The sequence below is a fragment of the Choristoneura fumiferana genome, chromosome 15, assembly GCF_025370935.1.
Source record: "Choristoneura fumiferana chromosome 15, NRCan_CFum_1, whole genome shotgun sequence".
Classification (NCBI taxonomy): Eukaryota; Metazoa; Arthropoda; class Insecta; order Lepidoptera; family Tortricidae; genus Choristoneura; species Choristoneura fumiferana.
The window spans coordinates 2418281-2432239 of record NC_133486.1 but is presented as its reverse complement, the minus strand read 5'-3'; the positions used below and the strand labels follow the sequence as shown (position 1 = coordinate 2432239).

The 13959-nt window shown below is 41.3% G+C and overlaps 1 protein-coding gene across 1 annotated transcript; it reads right to left on the bottom strand.

Annotated features, from left to right (window-relative positions):
* Positions 1–8630: 8630 nt before the first annotated feature.
* Hcf (Host cell factor) lies at positions 8631–13051 on the bottom strand. The gene has a single exon (XM_074098215.1). The coding sequence runs from the start codon at positions 12845–12847 to the stop codon at positions 10361–10363; it is 2487 nt and encodes an 828-aa protein (XP_073954316.1). The 5' UTR covers positions 12848–13051; the 3' UTR covers positions 8631–10360.
* Positions 13052–13959: the final 908 nt, after the last annotated feature.

Genomic DNA, 13959 nt, shown 5'->3' with positions numbered 1-13959 from the left:
GTTAAGAAGAATATTTAATTGCATTTACTTACAATTATATTTGTAATTAGGAGAATTGCCGTACTATATTCAAGACGTTGATCGGTTTGTGCCCAAGACGGCACGTTTGTCGTGTCACGGCCGCAGATGGCTTACGGCAATTAGCCGGGGCATCTCCCGGGAGGCTGCCGGACGGCGGCGCCGCACGCAACGCCGTACGGCCGCGAAACCCGCGACCAACGGAGCAGAGGCAACTCTGAAATTTGAAATTCGTATTATACCGACCCTCTCATTATTCTTTTAAAAGTCTCCAGTACGCTCGCGTCCCCATACAAACGGTAGTTTCGTTCTAATTTACAAACAGTAATATTATTAGGCCACTTGTAGACTTCCGTTGATTTCACCGGAAAATGGAACGGTTTTTTGCCGGACTTGCAGTGTTGTATGTCTTACAATGAATGTGCGTACAACACTGCAAAAACCGGCCAAGAGCGTGTCGGACACGCCCGAAATAGGGTTCCGTAGCCATTACGAAAAAAATAAGTAATATTTTTCTAAGGATTTCGTATTTTGTACGGAATATTCCAAGTTTAGGTATATTTTTTACCTTAGACTGCTATTTACTCTTAAACTACTAATTAATTCTCAAGAAAACTTAACTGTTATAATTTTACTTGTTAGTTTGATATACTTATTACCATCCTGAATTTTTTCAAATTTTTCCACCACCGGTTTAGATTTTAGAGGGGTGGGAGACGCTCGATTTTAATGAAAATTGGCACTTTAAAGTTGAATAATTTTCAAACTAATAACTGAATAGAAAAATCGTTTCAGCAACCCCATAATGGTTTTAAAAGACCTATCCAACGATACTCCACACTGCAAGATTAGATGAGAAAAAAAAATCACCCCCTCATTACGTCTATGGGAGGTACTCTAAAAAAAATTTTTTTTTAATTTTAGAATGTACTTTTTTGTCGGCATAGTTTACATATATATTCGTGCAAAATTACAGCTTTCTAGCACTGATAGTCCATGAGCAAAGCCGCGGACGGATATACAGACAGACAGACATGGCGAAACTATAAGGGTTCCGTTTTTGCCATTTCGGCTACGGAGCCCTAAAAATGGTCCGTTGTCCGGTGAAAACAGCGGACGTCTACAAGCGGCCTTAGACACTTATCCGATTGTTTCCTCTTCCGCCGACGCTATGGCCCCACGACACCCGCACGCACGTCCCGACGGTGTCGCGGGATGACACCCGGATTTAGGACACTTCCTGGACACATCCACGACAGCACATAAAAAAATTAATACAAATAAGTTTTTGGTAAAAAAAAATGGAATACAAGCTTTAACTGCCGACTGTACTTTTTGTTGACCGTACCTGCATTGTCACCCAAACTACATTTGCATACCAAATTTCAAGTCGATGCTATTAACCGTTGAAGTGTTACGTCTTGCGGAGACGATCCTGTTTCTTCGATTTACCTACTTATCTAACCTTTTCTTCTGCTTAATCTTATATCCTTGCGAATTAGATCAATATATATACAATTAGGTACCTACTAGCTGTTACCCGCGACTTCGTCTGCGTAAAATTCGTTTATCGCTATCCCGCAGGAACTATGCAATATTCCGGGATAAAAACTATCCTATGTCCTTTCACGGGACTCAAACTATCTGTATATCAACTTTCATCTAAATCTGTTCAGTGGTTTAGACGTGATGAGGAAACAAACAAATACTTAAAAACTTTTTACTTTATGCACTAGAGCATAAAAAGTAATTTTATGTCGCCTAGATCCAGCATAAACACCAACTTTACGAGCATGAGCAGTGTAAAAATAATTTTAATAAAGATTCATGTGATTGGGACTCTGTCCCATAACTTAGGAGTGATACATACACTGTTAGAAAAATGTTTGCAATGTATACTATTAGCATGAGATGAGCCATGAAGGAATTGCCTTAAAGCAGTCACAACTCCTAACTTTGTACCCCATAAAATCATACTTTGTAGATATTACCATGGCAAAAAGGTACATTAAAAAGTTGATTAACTCAATTTTACTTTGCCAAGCGCGTCCTAGCGCCTCTCATACTAATCTATAATATAAAAGTGAACCGCCAGAACGGAAAAAAAACGAGACAGAGCAGGATGGCGCTCTACAACACCATTTTGACACGTTTCTCCCAAACAACGCATTATTTCTCTGGAATTTTAAAGCAATTCGATTCTTTGATCTTGGGAATCGCGAACAACTTGAGAAAATATGATATTGGGTGTGTAGATTTTGTATTAAGCAAAATAAAATCCCAAGTTCGAATTTCGAGCCAAAAACGAGCGATCTGTTATCTATGCCAGTGTTGCCATTCAGGGAAAAAGAAATCTATTCATTATCCTGCATTGCAGTCTGTAAAGCTATTTAACCCATTCATTGCCGCGCGCCAGATTACGTACTTTGCTGCGATGCCGACGCTTCTGCAGAACAGACGCCCATCGGCGTTTTCGGCACTACGGTTGCAGATTTGTAGATATGCATAAGAAATAGCGTTCGCAAACCTTTTGTGATTTTTTATATTGTCATAGTTATAATGTATTTGTCAATTGATACGATGAAAAAACATTATTCACTAGATCTATAAGCAGGAGACTGACTATCCTACTAATTATATTATAATTATAAATGCAAAAGTTTACTTTATATTATAAATGTGAAAGTTTATGTGTGTGTGTGTGTATTTGTTACTCCTTCACACTAAAACGACTGGACGGATTTGGATGAAATTTGGTATATAGATAGCTGGACATCTACAATAACACATAGGCTACTTTTATCCCGATATTCCCACGGGATAGGGATAAAATACGAGGTTACGAGGGTGCACACTCACCGGGGTTCAGCTGAAAACCAGCGCTGCAGCTCTGGTTACAGGGCTACGGCATATGCTGAGCTGAGTCCTTTTGGCATCACACTACAGCACAATATCTCTTATTTTCCTCTCTTTTCCTATTTATGTTTTTACTGTGTTTTTGTTGTGATGTAGTGTGTTTTTCTTGTCAATAAATGTTGTGAGTTTGAGTTTGTTTGAGTTTGAGTTTAAAAATCTGGAAATAACAACCGCTGGGCTTAGTCATGAAATTTGGTATGTAGATAGCTGGATGTATGAAATAACACATAGGCTACTTTTATTCCAATATTCCGATAGTTGTTCTTAACACAACAATGAAGATAACGACATAAATTTTGGGATTTCCCACGGGAATTTTGTAAAATCCCGGAATTTCAATTGTAACTACCAGATCGAATAGTTTACGCGTGCGAAGCCGCGGGTAAACTTTAGTAATTAATAATTGTGTAGTTCGGTAAATAGACGCTCTAAAGAAAGCGTTCCATTAACAGCCATTAGCAGACGGACTCCAAGCAATAAGAGCAAAACCCGGAAGCGTCCCACACAAGACGTGACCGCGAATAAGATCACATTAAAATTGTGTGACGACGTTTCTTATCGCTTTTAAATTCTATTTGCCGTAAAAATGAACTAAAATAATTTCCTTGCTCACCCGCGACCTTATGATAGCTAAGCCTATGCAAAATATGCGTGTTCATGCAGTTCCTCCACCTCCACACTGTAAGAACACACACAAATCACACAAACCCATCTATCACCACCACCACACTACACTGACGCGTTTCGAACTCAAACAGAGCTCATCTTCAGAGTGACACAACCATACACCATGCTACCAGTTGTTAGACTAACGAACCACAACCACCGTTTTAACTTGTCACTGTAACTCCCCAACGCTCACTACACTGACGCGTTTCGAAACTAAAAATTATTTTAGTTCATTGATATGGACCTTCGCAAAGTAACGCCTGATTCAATAAATTATCTATTTGCCGTTTTAAGTATACCCAGTGCCGTCCACGAAGACGCGTGATTTTGTCAAAATTAGACATTAATGAAGCCGTGGTGGCCTAGTGGTTTGACCTATGGCCTCTCAAGCAGAGGATCGTGGGTTCAAACCCCGGGTCGCACCTCTGAGTTTTTCGAAATTCATGTGCGGAGTTACATTTGAAATTTACCACGAGCTCTACGGTGAAGGGAAACATCGTGAGGAAACCTGCACAAGCCTGCAAAGCAGTTCAATGGTTTGTGTGAAGTTCCCAATCCGCACTGGGCCCGCGTGGGAACTACTGCCCAAGCCCGCTCATTCTGAGGGCTGTGCCCTGCAGTGGGACGTATATAGCCTGGGATGATGAATAAGAACCACGGCACGCGTCATCGTGAATGACTCTACCTATAGGTTGCGTTCAAAAAAATGTGTGAGAATGTGTTGCGAGGAATGCGTTCTTCATGAACCAATAGAAACGCTTCATTTACCCATCCTCGCACAGCACATCTCTGGTGGAAACAACTGAGCGAAGCGACACGAGGTAAATGCAGCGTTTCTATTGGTTCATGAAAAACTTCCTCGCACATCTCTGGTGGAAAGTGAGCCTTAAGGGATCTTGCGGAATAACCAACTCAGGAAATTAGAAAAAACTCCGACATTGCCCAGGGTATTGTGAGATAGATATTGTCCAGAGATAACGAGACATTGTCGTTTTAAAATTCAATATCTCTAGAAACAACTGAACAGATTTGAGTGAGACATAGCTAAGAATAACCGCAAGGAAAGTCGCTTTCACGTAAAAAAAACCGCATCGAAATCGGCCCATCCGTTTGCGAGCTACGATGACACAGACTATTTTACTACTTTTTGGGTCAGGGTAAAAGATCTTCATTATCACATCATCAGCTGGGACAAACACGTCCACTCGGTGCCGTAACTAAGTCGTGAGAGATATTTACGCACGCCTACTTACAATGTAACTTAAATAATTAGATTAAGAAAGAAAACAAAGAAAGATAATAATTTATTTATAACAGCAATGACACATTAACGTTAGAAAAAATAACTATAAGAAGTGTTGCCGCTATAAAAAGGTCCCGGCTCAGCATATCGTACTGGTCTTCCGCCAAATTAACCAGACCAATTAATTAAATCCGCCAGATTAATTAAATATTATTAAGATTAAAACATAATATCCTTATTTATAAACTAAAATATGTAGGTACGTCACATAGTGACAAAACAGGGTACGTATTATAATGTATTAATTTAAAATACATATCGGTTGAAATACATACAGTTGAAATACCGAAAATGTTTTGTCACATGTGAAACTCTCTTTCTTTCATACCACAAAATATGTACCGCGAAATAAGTGATCTATCAATTTTATAACAAGTTCCTATCAAATGAATAATGTCGCTAAAGTCGAACTAAAGTTGACAGACACGTCTATTAGCATTATTGTTTTATGACGTGCAAACGATTATCAACTTTAGGGTGGTAGACCACATATTTGGCTGATGGTACCATGTTTTTATGCAAATAAATGATGTATGATTTACGCTCTGTTGTGTCAGATATTAGTGCTGGCGACTGTACCTAAGTAATCAGACATTACTCGGAAACTAAAGCATAGGTATAAGTATGTTACTTTGAAAATAAAAATAAAAGATAGAGGACAAGGAATATAAAATTCATTCACGAAGATTATTGGAATGATTGATTTGATAACAAGTTGAAAATTTTTAACAAAAATGGAACTGACTTCAAAAACCTTGAAAATAATTTTCTACTAGTTTGAAGTCGGTGCCTCAGCACGAGCCAGCAGGAGTGGAACTATAGTCGTCTACCTCACCAACATAATATGTATGGCTTTAATCGCTTCCGCTGGCTCGTGCTGAGGACTTCAAAGTGGTAGAAAAATATTTTCAAGGTTTTTGAAGTCGGTTCAATTTTTTTTTTCATAGTTTTTAGTGATTTGTGGCCAAAGAGCATCCCACAACGATTCCATTAAGCTCAAACACGGCATAGGTATATTATTTTATAACATAGTACCGGTACCTACGGTTTTCATCATCAGGTCCAGTTTACCAAATGATACTTTCTGAAAGTAAATACTTGACTTGGTGTTAAAAATGCCAAAATCGCTATAGGTGTGCTTTAAAAATTCGAGGATTGTCCTCGATTTCTCTAGGACTCCATCATCAGATCCTGACTTGGTGTCAATGGGACCACCTCGGAAGTATGTCCTTTAGAACTAAAAGATAATTTTGAAATTCGGCCCACAATTGGCGGAGTTATCGCGTAACAAACATACAAAAAAAACACCCGAATTGAGAACCTCCTCCTTTTTTGAAGTCGGTTGAAAAATAAAGTAACCAAATTATGTTACTGCCAGCGCCATCTTGTGTAATTTTTAGGGCTATAGGTAATTTTCATACTGTAGGTATTGTATGAGGAGTAAAAGTAAAACCCTTCAATTAACTGTAAACACGTTAAAAAAGACAATGGTTTCAGAAAATGAGCCTATTGCTAAGCAGCAGCCAGAGATATTACTAGGTAGGTACTGTGTAATCGTAGAGGAATTTCATTTGTATGCATCTAGCACTTTATACCTTCTAAATGTATGCTGTTACGGATTTCCATGCGTAACGGTGATCACTTATTTACTTTTCTAGATTTTTATGGGGAATTTACCTAGGAAATTAGTAGGTGAGTAAGGCAAGGTTAACTTCTTGACTTCTTGATGTTTATTAGGGACAGACAGCGACATCTATCTATGGCCATATTAACTAACAAACAACACAGAGACTTGGCAAGAATCAGTGTAGTTTTCAGTTCCACGTATGGTTACTAGATGTCGCTACACGCTTAAGTACGTTGAACTTTATGAAAAGTTGACTAAGCACACACACGGAACAGAAACACAATAGCACAGTTCTAATTGTAATTGTAGAACAATAGTCATATTCTATGGTTTTTAATAAGATGATATTATTTGACAAGAAATAATGTACAAGTATGTTTCAAATAAAAAGACGATGTTGTCTGTGTCGCATGGTGTCGCGTCGCGTCGACCCACATGTTGTTTATCTAATTTAGGACTAATGATTGATGTAATGATGTAATAAAGAATCAATGACCGGTTGAACTATTTTTAGCTATTTCCGCCAGTGACTGTTTTTTTTACTACATGAAAGTATCTCATTTCCAAATAAGTAGGTAGATATTATTATTCTAGGTATGAAAGTCCTGGTAGTTTAGTGGTTTGATCTATCTACCTAGTAATAGTTAGTACTAGTAGTTAACATGGGCGTACGTAGAGGGGGGGGGGAGGGCAGCTGGCATATATTATGCCCCGTTTACCTATGAAGCAGGATCCCTTGCGGGTGTTTGCCCTACACACTACATATAGGTACTTTGTGTAGTGTGTATGACATTATTTGTCGATGGCCTCTCAAGCAGAGGGTCATGGATTTGAACCCGACCGTTTTTCGCAATTTACGTGCAAAAATATTTTTCAAAAATTACCATGAGCTTTACGGTGAAGGAAAACATCGTGACGAAACCTGCACACATCTTCAAGATCAAAGGCGTGTGAAGTTCCCTATTCCCACTGGGCCCGCTTGGGAACTACGGGCCGAGCCTGCAGATTCTGATAGGTATAACCGAATACTAATTTCTCAAAATATCACCTGGATATTTTTTTTTCTAAATCGCTATATTTAAAAAATAATTCGGAAGTAGTAAAAAGTCTGCATATTCCATTCCATTATAAGAAACTAATTTTAAAAAAAATTAGACTATTATTTACTTGCTGAGAAACTACACAAATCTAGCTCACTTCTCCGCTACAAATAAAACGCTACCATTCATCTCATCTCATCATAAATTCTTATATACTTAATCTGACTTAATGTATTTATATAATGTAATTGTTATGTTTATGTTGAGTGAATAAATAAACTAAACTAAACATTTGTAGCGGAGAATTGAGAAATATACAAGACAAATGAAAATAAAGTAACAAATAATTAAAAATAAGTTTGCGTTTTTATCTAAATACTTTTAAATTGAATGAAAAGTATTTGTATTGTGTTAGTAGTATTAATAAAACCATTTTTGGGGGAAGGAATATTATGAAGCATAGTATTAATTAGTATTTTAGTTGTACCAATAAAACTCCGTTGCCCTTATTTTCTTTTCGAGTACCTAGTATACCTACATATAGAAGCAAGATAAAATTAGGTAACTGAAAGGTAAATAACTACGCTAAGTAAAGCGTGAATCAACAAATTACCAGTTGACGAAATTAATTACCTAAGTACACCTCAAATTTTCTACTATTACTATAGAATTGAATTTGAATGAATTGAATTTAGTTTTTAAATCTAATCAAAATAAGTTAATTAATTTAAAAATCGTTACTAAAATTATAAATGTGGCCAGTTCGTTACCTCTTCACGCTCCAACTGAACTGATTTTGATGATATTTGGTATGGAGATAGTTTAAGACCCTAAAGACAGAATACTTTTCATCCCGGAAAATTGCAGTTGCCACGGGATAGCGATAGCAAATTATTCGCCAACGGAGTCGCGGGCTAGAGCTGGTAATTAATAAACACGATAACGATACGAATTCTAATTTATTCATGCTATTATAGTGAGCAGAGCATGTCAAACACAACTAATGCTTTGCTACAGCCCTAGAACACTTTATTCTGTGCTAGAACTAATCAAAATATATTTTTTATCCAAATCGTTTATTCAAGCAAATGAACATAATATGAACAAACTATAACATTAAATTTATCTACTTAATGATATTTACATTCCATACCTCGCTTAACTTACCAATATTGATTAACTCTATGCACGTACGTACACCTAGCTTATACTAAATAAATGGTACGTATAAAAATGCAGAATACTCGAACGCATCGCGAAGAACATAACGTGATAAGACAGCAATAAAATTTATATAATCACAACAAGTTATCGCGTACAGTTGGTCTTAAAGGTGGTGATTTGGGCTATTTTTAAACAGCCAAAAGGCGGCGCTGCGTCCAGAAAATTATACTTTAATGTAACCACTTTTATGAGCAACTGTACTTAGGTAATAATTCAGAAAGACTTCTCAGTCCAAGTAGCGGCAGTGGGGTATCGTCTGCTGCCACAACAAAACGCCACGCACCCACCTACTATTTACAACAATATAATTAATTACACAGAAGTAAATACAAATAAATAATTTGACTTGCTTCCTTGTGAGCAACACTTACATAATCGAAGTAGAATTCGTTCCACAATAATACTCTGCATTTTTATGGCGATAACTCTTATAGAACAATTATTGATAATACACTTATCAATATAATTGTCATAGTGTTATTAATTGGAAGTGCCCTAATTCGCAACCAATCGTTAATCCTACCCATAGGTAGAAAACAATAATAACCGACACACGCTTCACCGAGTTGTTGGGTTGAACATTGCAAGTCAATATTTTAAAATAGCCTCGGAGAGCCCCGGAGGCAAGTAAGCAGTCTCGAGGCCCGTCGCTTCCAACACTAGAGCAATGCCAAAGAAAAACAACAACGTCTTGTCATATAAAACTTAAATAGTGCATATTATGTCGTGATTTCAATAAAACTAAGAAACAAGTCCCCACCATGATGAAGATGGCTGCTGCAGTCCACTTTGTGGACCGGCTCCTCGGCAGCCACCACAACCAGGGTCAAGGATATAATTTAAATTATCAAAATTATAACTAGCATCCTACACAACGTGTTCAGGTTTTGGGCGAAGTTTAAAAAGAATAGCAAATTACACCTGTCCAGATTAGTCACTTAAAATATGCCAGCGGAAGACGCAACATTATGGCTAAAAGAATTTTTCGTTTCGGTTAAAACATGCAGTACATCAGTCTGGACAGGTAGTGGTTACAACGGGATGTTACACAGATATGTACTGTCAATACATGATTGTTGTAAAAAAAAATATATAATAGGAATACAAGTAAATTAACAATAAGTTAAGCATCAATCCTAAATTCTCAATCGCCCATTACATTGCATTTAGTACAAAGGAGATAGAACCTCATAGCAGGCACTTTAGCATAAGTTAGTCGAATTGAGTCAGTGTGAGTACATCTCATATTCACAGACAAAATAAAGAGTATGCTGTGCATACCAGAGTACCTACATCATGAGAGACAGATCATCAATCAAAGTTAAAACATGAAAAGGAAATCAGGACCGAACATTACAAGTAACATTATGTTTATTACGAGTTATTAAAATATTTTAGTAAAAACTCTATGAGGACACTTTCTACACAGACAGACCCATAATAACATACAAAAAAAAACTCAAACTATATTATGATTTAAAATACACTATAGTTAAACTCACTATAAGTGTTTCACATAGACATGTAGGTATAGCACTGGGGGCCACATTAGTTCCGGCGGCGCTACTGCGGCGGCGGCTGCGGCGCGCCCTGGCCCGCTGACTTGGTGATGACGATGGTCTGCTTGCCGCCCACGCCCGCCTTGCCCAGCTGCAGCATGTTGGAGGGCAGCGTGATGATCTTGTTGCCGCCCACCGTGTTGGCAGACACCAGCTTGACGATGGTGGCGCCGGGCGCGAGCCCCGCCGCCGACACCGCGCCCGCCGGCGCCGCGGGCCGGCTCTGCATCATGGCCATCTTGGGCATCGTGGCCACGGTCATGCCGGTGGACGTCTTGACCAGGGTCACGTACTGGGGCGCGTTGGCGGACTGCGCGGCGCCGCCCGGAGTCTTCTTGATGATGACGGGGATGCCGGCGTTGCCGGTTGTGGGCCGCAGCACGGCGCCGCCCGCGGTCGACGCCGACGTGGCCGTCACGGTCTGCTCGCCGGACTTGGCCGTCACGATCTTGTACACGGGCGTCTTGACCTGCCCTTGAAGCGCACCGCCGCCCGCCAGCTGGAGCGTGCCGCCGCTGCTGATGACGGGCAGCCCAGAGCCGCCCAGCTTGACGGGCATGCCCCCCGTCACCTTGTGCAGCCCCGCGCCCGCCTGCACCGGTACGCCACCCGCCGTTTTAACTAGAACGTTGCTGGTACCAATCTTGACGTTTCCAGGGCCGAGTTTGAGCGGTACGCCGGCCGGTTTCTGTACGGCGCCGATTTTGCCTCCTTGTACGCTCTGGATGCCGCCGCTGCCGAGTTTGAGAGGCATGCCGCCGCTCGCTAGTTTGACGGCGCTGCCCGCGCCGAGTTTGACGGGCACGCCGGCCGCACCGCCGGCCTTGACTTGCACGAAGCGCGGAGTGCCGCCGGCCGCCGAGCCCAGCACGAGCTGCGCGCCGCCGGGCGCCGTGCTGACGCGCGTGACAGTGCTCGCGCCCGGCGTGCTCGCCGCGCTCACGATCCTCGTCACGCCTTGCGGCGTCACTGATGCCACCTTGATCTGTGAAGAACCAGCAGGAGATTTTACTACGGTTTTACCATGGTATGTGGCCTGTTTGAGCGCAGGTGTTCCTGGTGATATCTTGACAGTGGCTTGAGCGGGTACTTTGATAGTGCCTGGTAGGATCTTCTGGGGCGTTGTGGCGATAGGTGACGGGGCGGTGGCGGCGGCGAGGGGCGCCGCGCGCGCCGGCGGCATGTCGCCGGGTGTGGGCATGTGGAGGGGCGCGGATGCCAGGCCGAAGGCTTTGGAGGCGTCAGGTTGCGATGGCGAGGCGGGCGGCGGCGCGGCCACCGGTTCTGCCGCTGCGGGGAAGCGAGCTGGCGCTACCTTGCCGCACTTTTGCACTTGCAGTAAGTAGGTTGTGACAGTGTTCATTGCAGGCCAGCACAACTCCAGGGATGTGGTGCCGGCTCGCACCAGGGCCACTCTGCCAGCTTGTGGTGGTACACCAACTTCCAAGTACCATAAATCTTTGCAGCAAATCTGATTATTCCATGTTTTTCTGTATCCATCTCTCCCTGACCATATGTATAGTCTTGTCTGTATAGCCACTGCGCTATGGCCGGCTCTTGCCCGTGGCACGCAGTCCTCAAATTTGTCCAGAGCTATATTATCCCAAGTCATGTTCTCTAGATTGAGTGATGCAAGACTGTTTGTGCATTTCCATTCCTTCTCATGTGTAGCTAGTTTGGATTCATCAGGTACCAGGGGTACCCAGCCACCATAAACATACATATGATGCCCAACTACAGTAGCAGTGTGCAGGGAGCGTGGTAGGGGCGGTGGGCCTCCGACTTCAGGCCGTGACCATGACATGCTGTCAACGTCCAACACCCACAAATCACCAAGACGTGACCCACTCATCCCCCCATAAATGATGAGCGATGATTTGCCACTGTTCTTGTCTGTGTATGATACTCCACTGTGCGACTCTCGCGGGGGCGGTGACTGTCCATAGGTGAGTGGTATGTCCCAGACGGTCATGGAGGAGTTCGGGTATAGCTCGAGCGTGTAAAGATCATTAAGGTACCTCGGGATGTTGTTTTTGGGGTCGTCACTCTCGTTGGCCAGCCCGCCGAACAAATATACCTTGCCGTTGAGCAGTGTGAAGCTGTGTCCGAGGCGAGGACATGGTGGCAAGCCCTGCTTTGGCGGCAGAGGCTTCAGACGTTTCCATTCCCACCGGGAGGCTTGCAGCTCGTACAGATCGTTAGAATACTTGCCGTACTCCACCATGCCGCCGAAAACAAGCAGGCGCGTTCCATCCACCACGAAGCCGTACGCAGCACATCCTGGAGGCACCTCCCCTTTGGTTACGGGCACGAACCATTGGTTTGTAGTGGTATTGAAGACGTGAAGCTCATGAACTATTCCTTCGTTGCCACCACCGAAAACTATCATCAAATCTTTGATTGCGACCGCGCGGTGGCCATGGCGTGGTCGTGGTTGAGGGCCGGTGGGGTTGAACACTTTTTGCCACTTAAGTACGGCGTTTTCCTTCATTTTTACTATACATTTGTCACTAAAAGCTTTATACCGTATGTATCGCTCGGGATGCGTATCTATAGCATAGACAATGAGAAACGTCGTAAATAAGCTTCGATGAAAATATTCAGGTTAGTGGAAGCTTCATACGAGATTTATATCAGATTTTCTCTTTCGCACTCGTGACACACGTACATGAGTAAAAAAAAGTCACCTTACGTAGCTTCGAGCGTATAACAAAAATGGCGTTAGCAACAGCGCTGCCAATTTAACAAAAAGAGAAAGATCGGCGTCGGACGTCAAGAAATTGTTTATGGATAAGTTTAGTTTTAAAATATCTATATTCAGCCATACACTATGAAAGTAATCAGATTTCAAAAATGCTTTTAGAATATTATGCAACGAATATTTAATATTAAGCACATCTTTTGTGGATATTTTGTTATAGTAAACAATTAGAAATTCGATTTGTTCGATATCTTGAATCTTTAATTTAAGATGCAATATGGAGGCGGTATGGACGCGGGAATAAAACAATTATTGGCGCTGCGCTGTCCATTGGAGAACAATTTTGCCAGTGTCTAGTAGGTTTTGCCGTTGTACGGTAAAAAAAATTTAGAAAACGAAATATGAGACTTCTACTACTTATTTAAATTCTTTTTTATATTTTATATGTTTTTTCCTTATTTATTTTTGTTCTATTTAACACAGATAGCATCACCAACATCTATCACATAATAAAATAAAATAAACTTGGCACAGAATAGTGAAACTGGTTTGTGAATATAATGTAATACAGGTAGGTAATTTACTTACTCATTAATTTGGTGGGTGGTAAGTACAGTCACCAGCATCAATATCTGACACAACAAGCGTGCATAAATATCTGATACGACTCTATTTCTACGGCCGGAAGAACGTGTCAGATATTTTTGCACGCTCCGCTGTGGCAGATATGAATGCTGGTGACTGTACCTAGTGTAATATTTAAGAGGATGGTACGTGGTGGTCAATAAGACGATAGCTGTAGGTGTGCGTAAAGAGAACCTCTTTATTAAATCAAACTTAGGTTATTATACACTATGATTGTCGCTGATACAAGCAATACTTATGCGTTTATGTAGTAGTAA

Excerpts from the sequence above, each read along its gene's own strand:
- Hcf (XM_074098215.1), bottom strand. The coding sequence starts at position 12,847 with ATGAAGGAAAACGCCGTACTTAAGTGGCAAAAAGTGTTCAACCCCACC.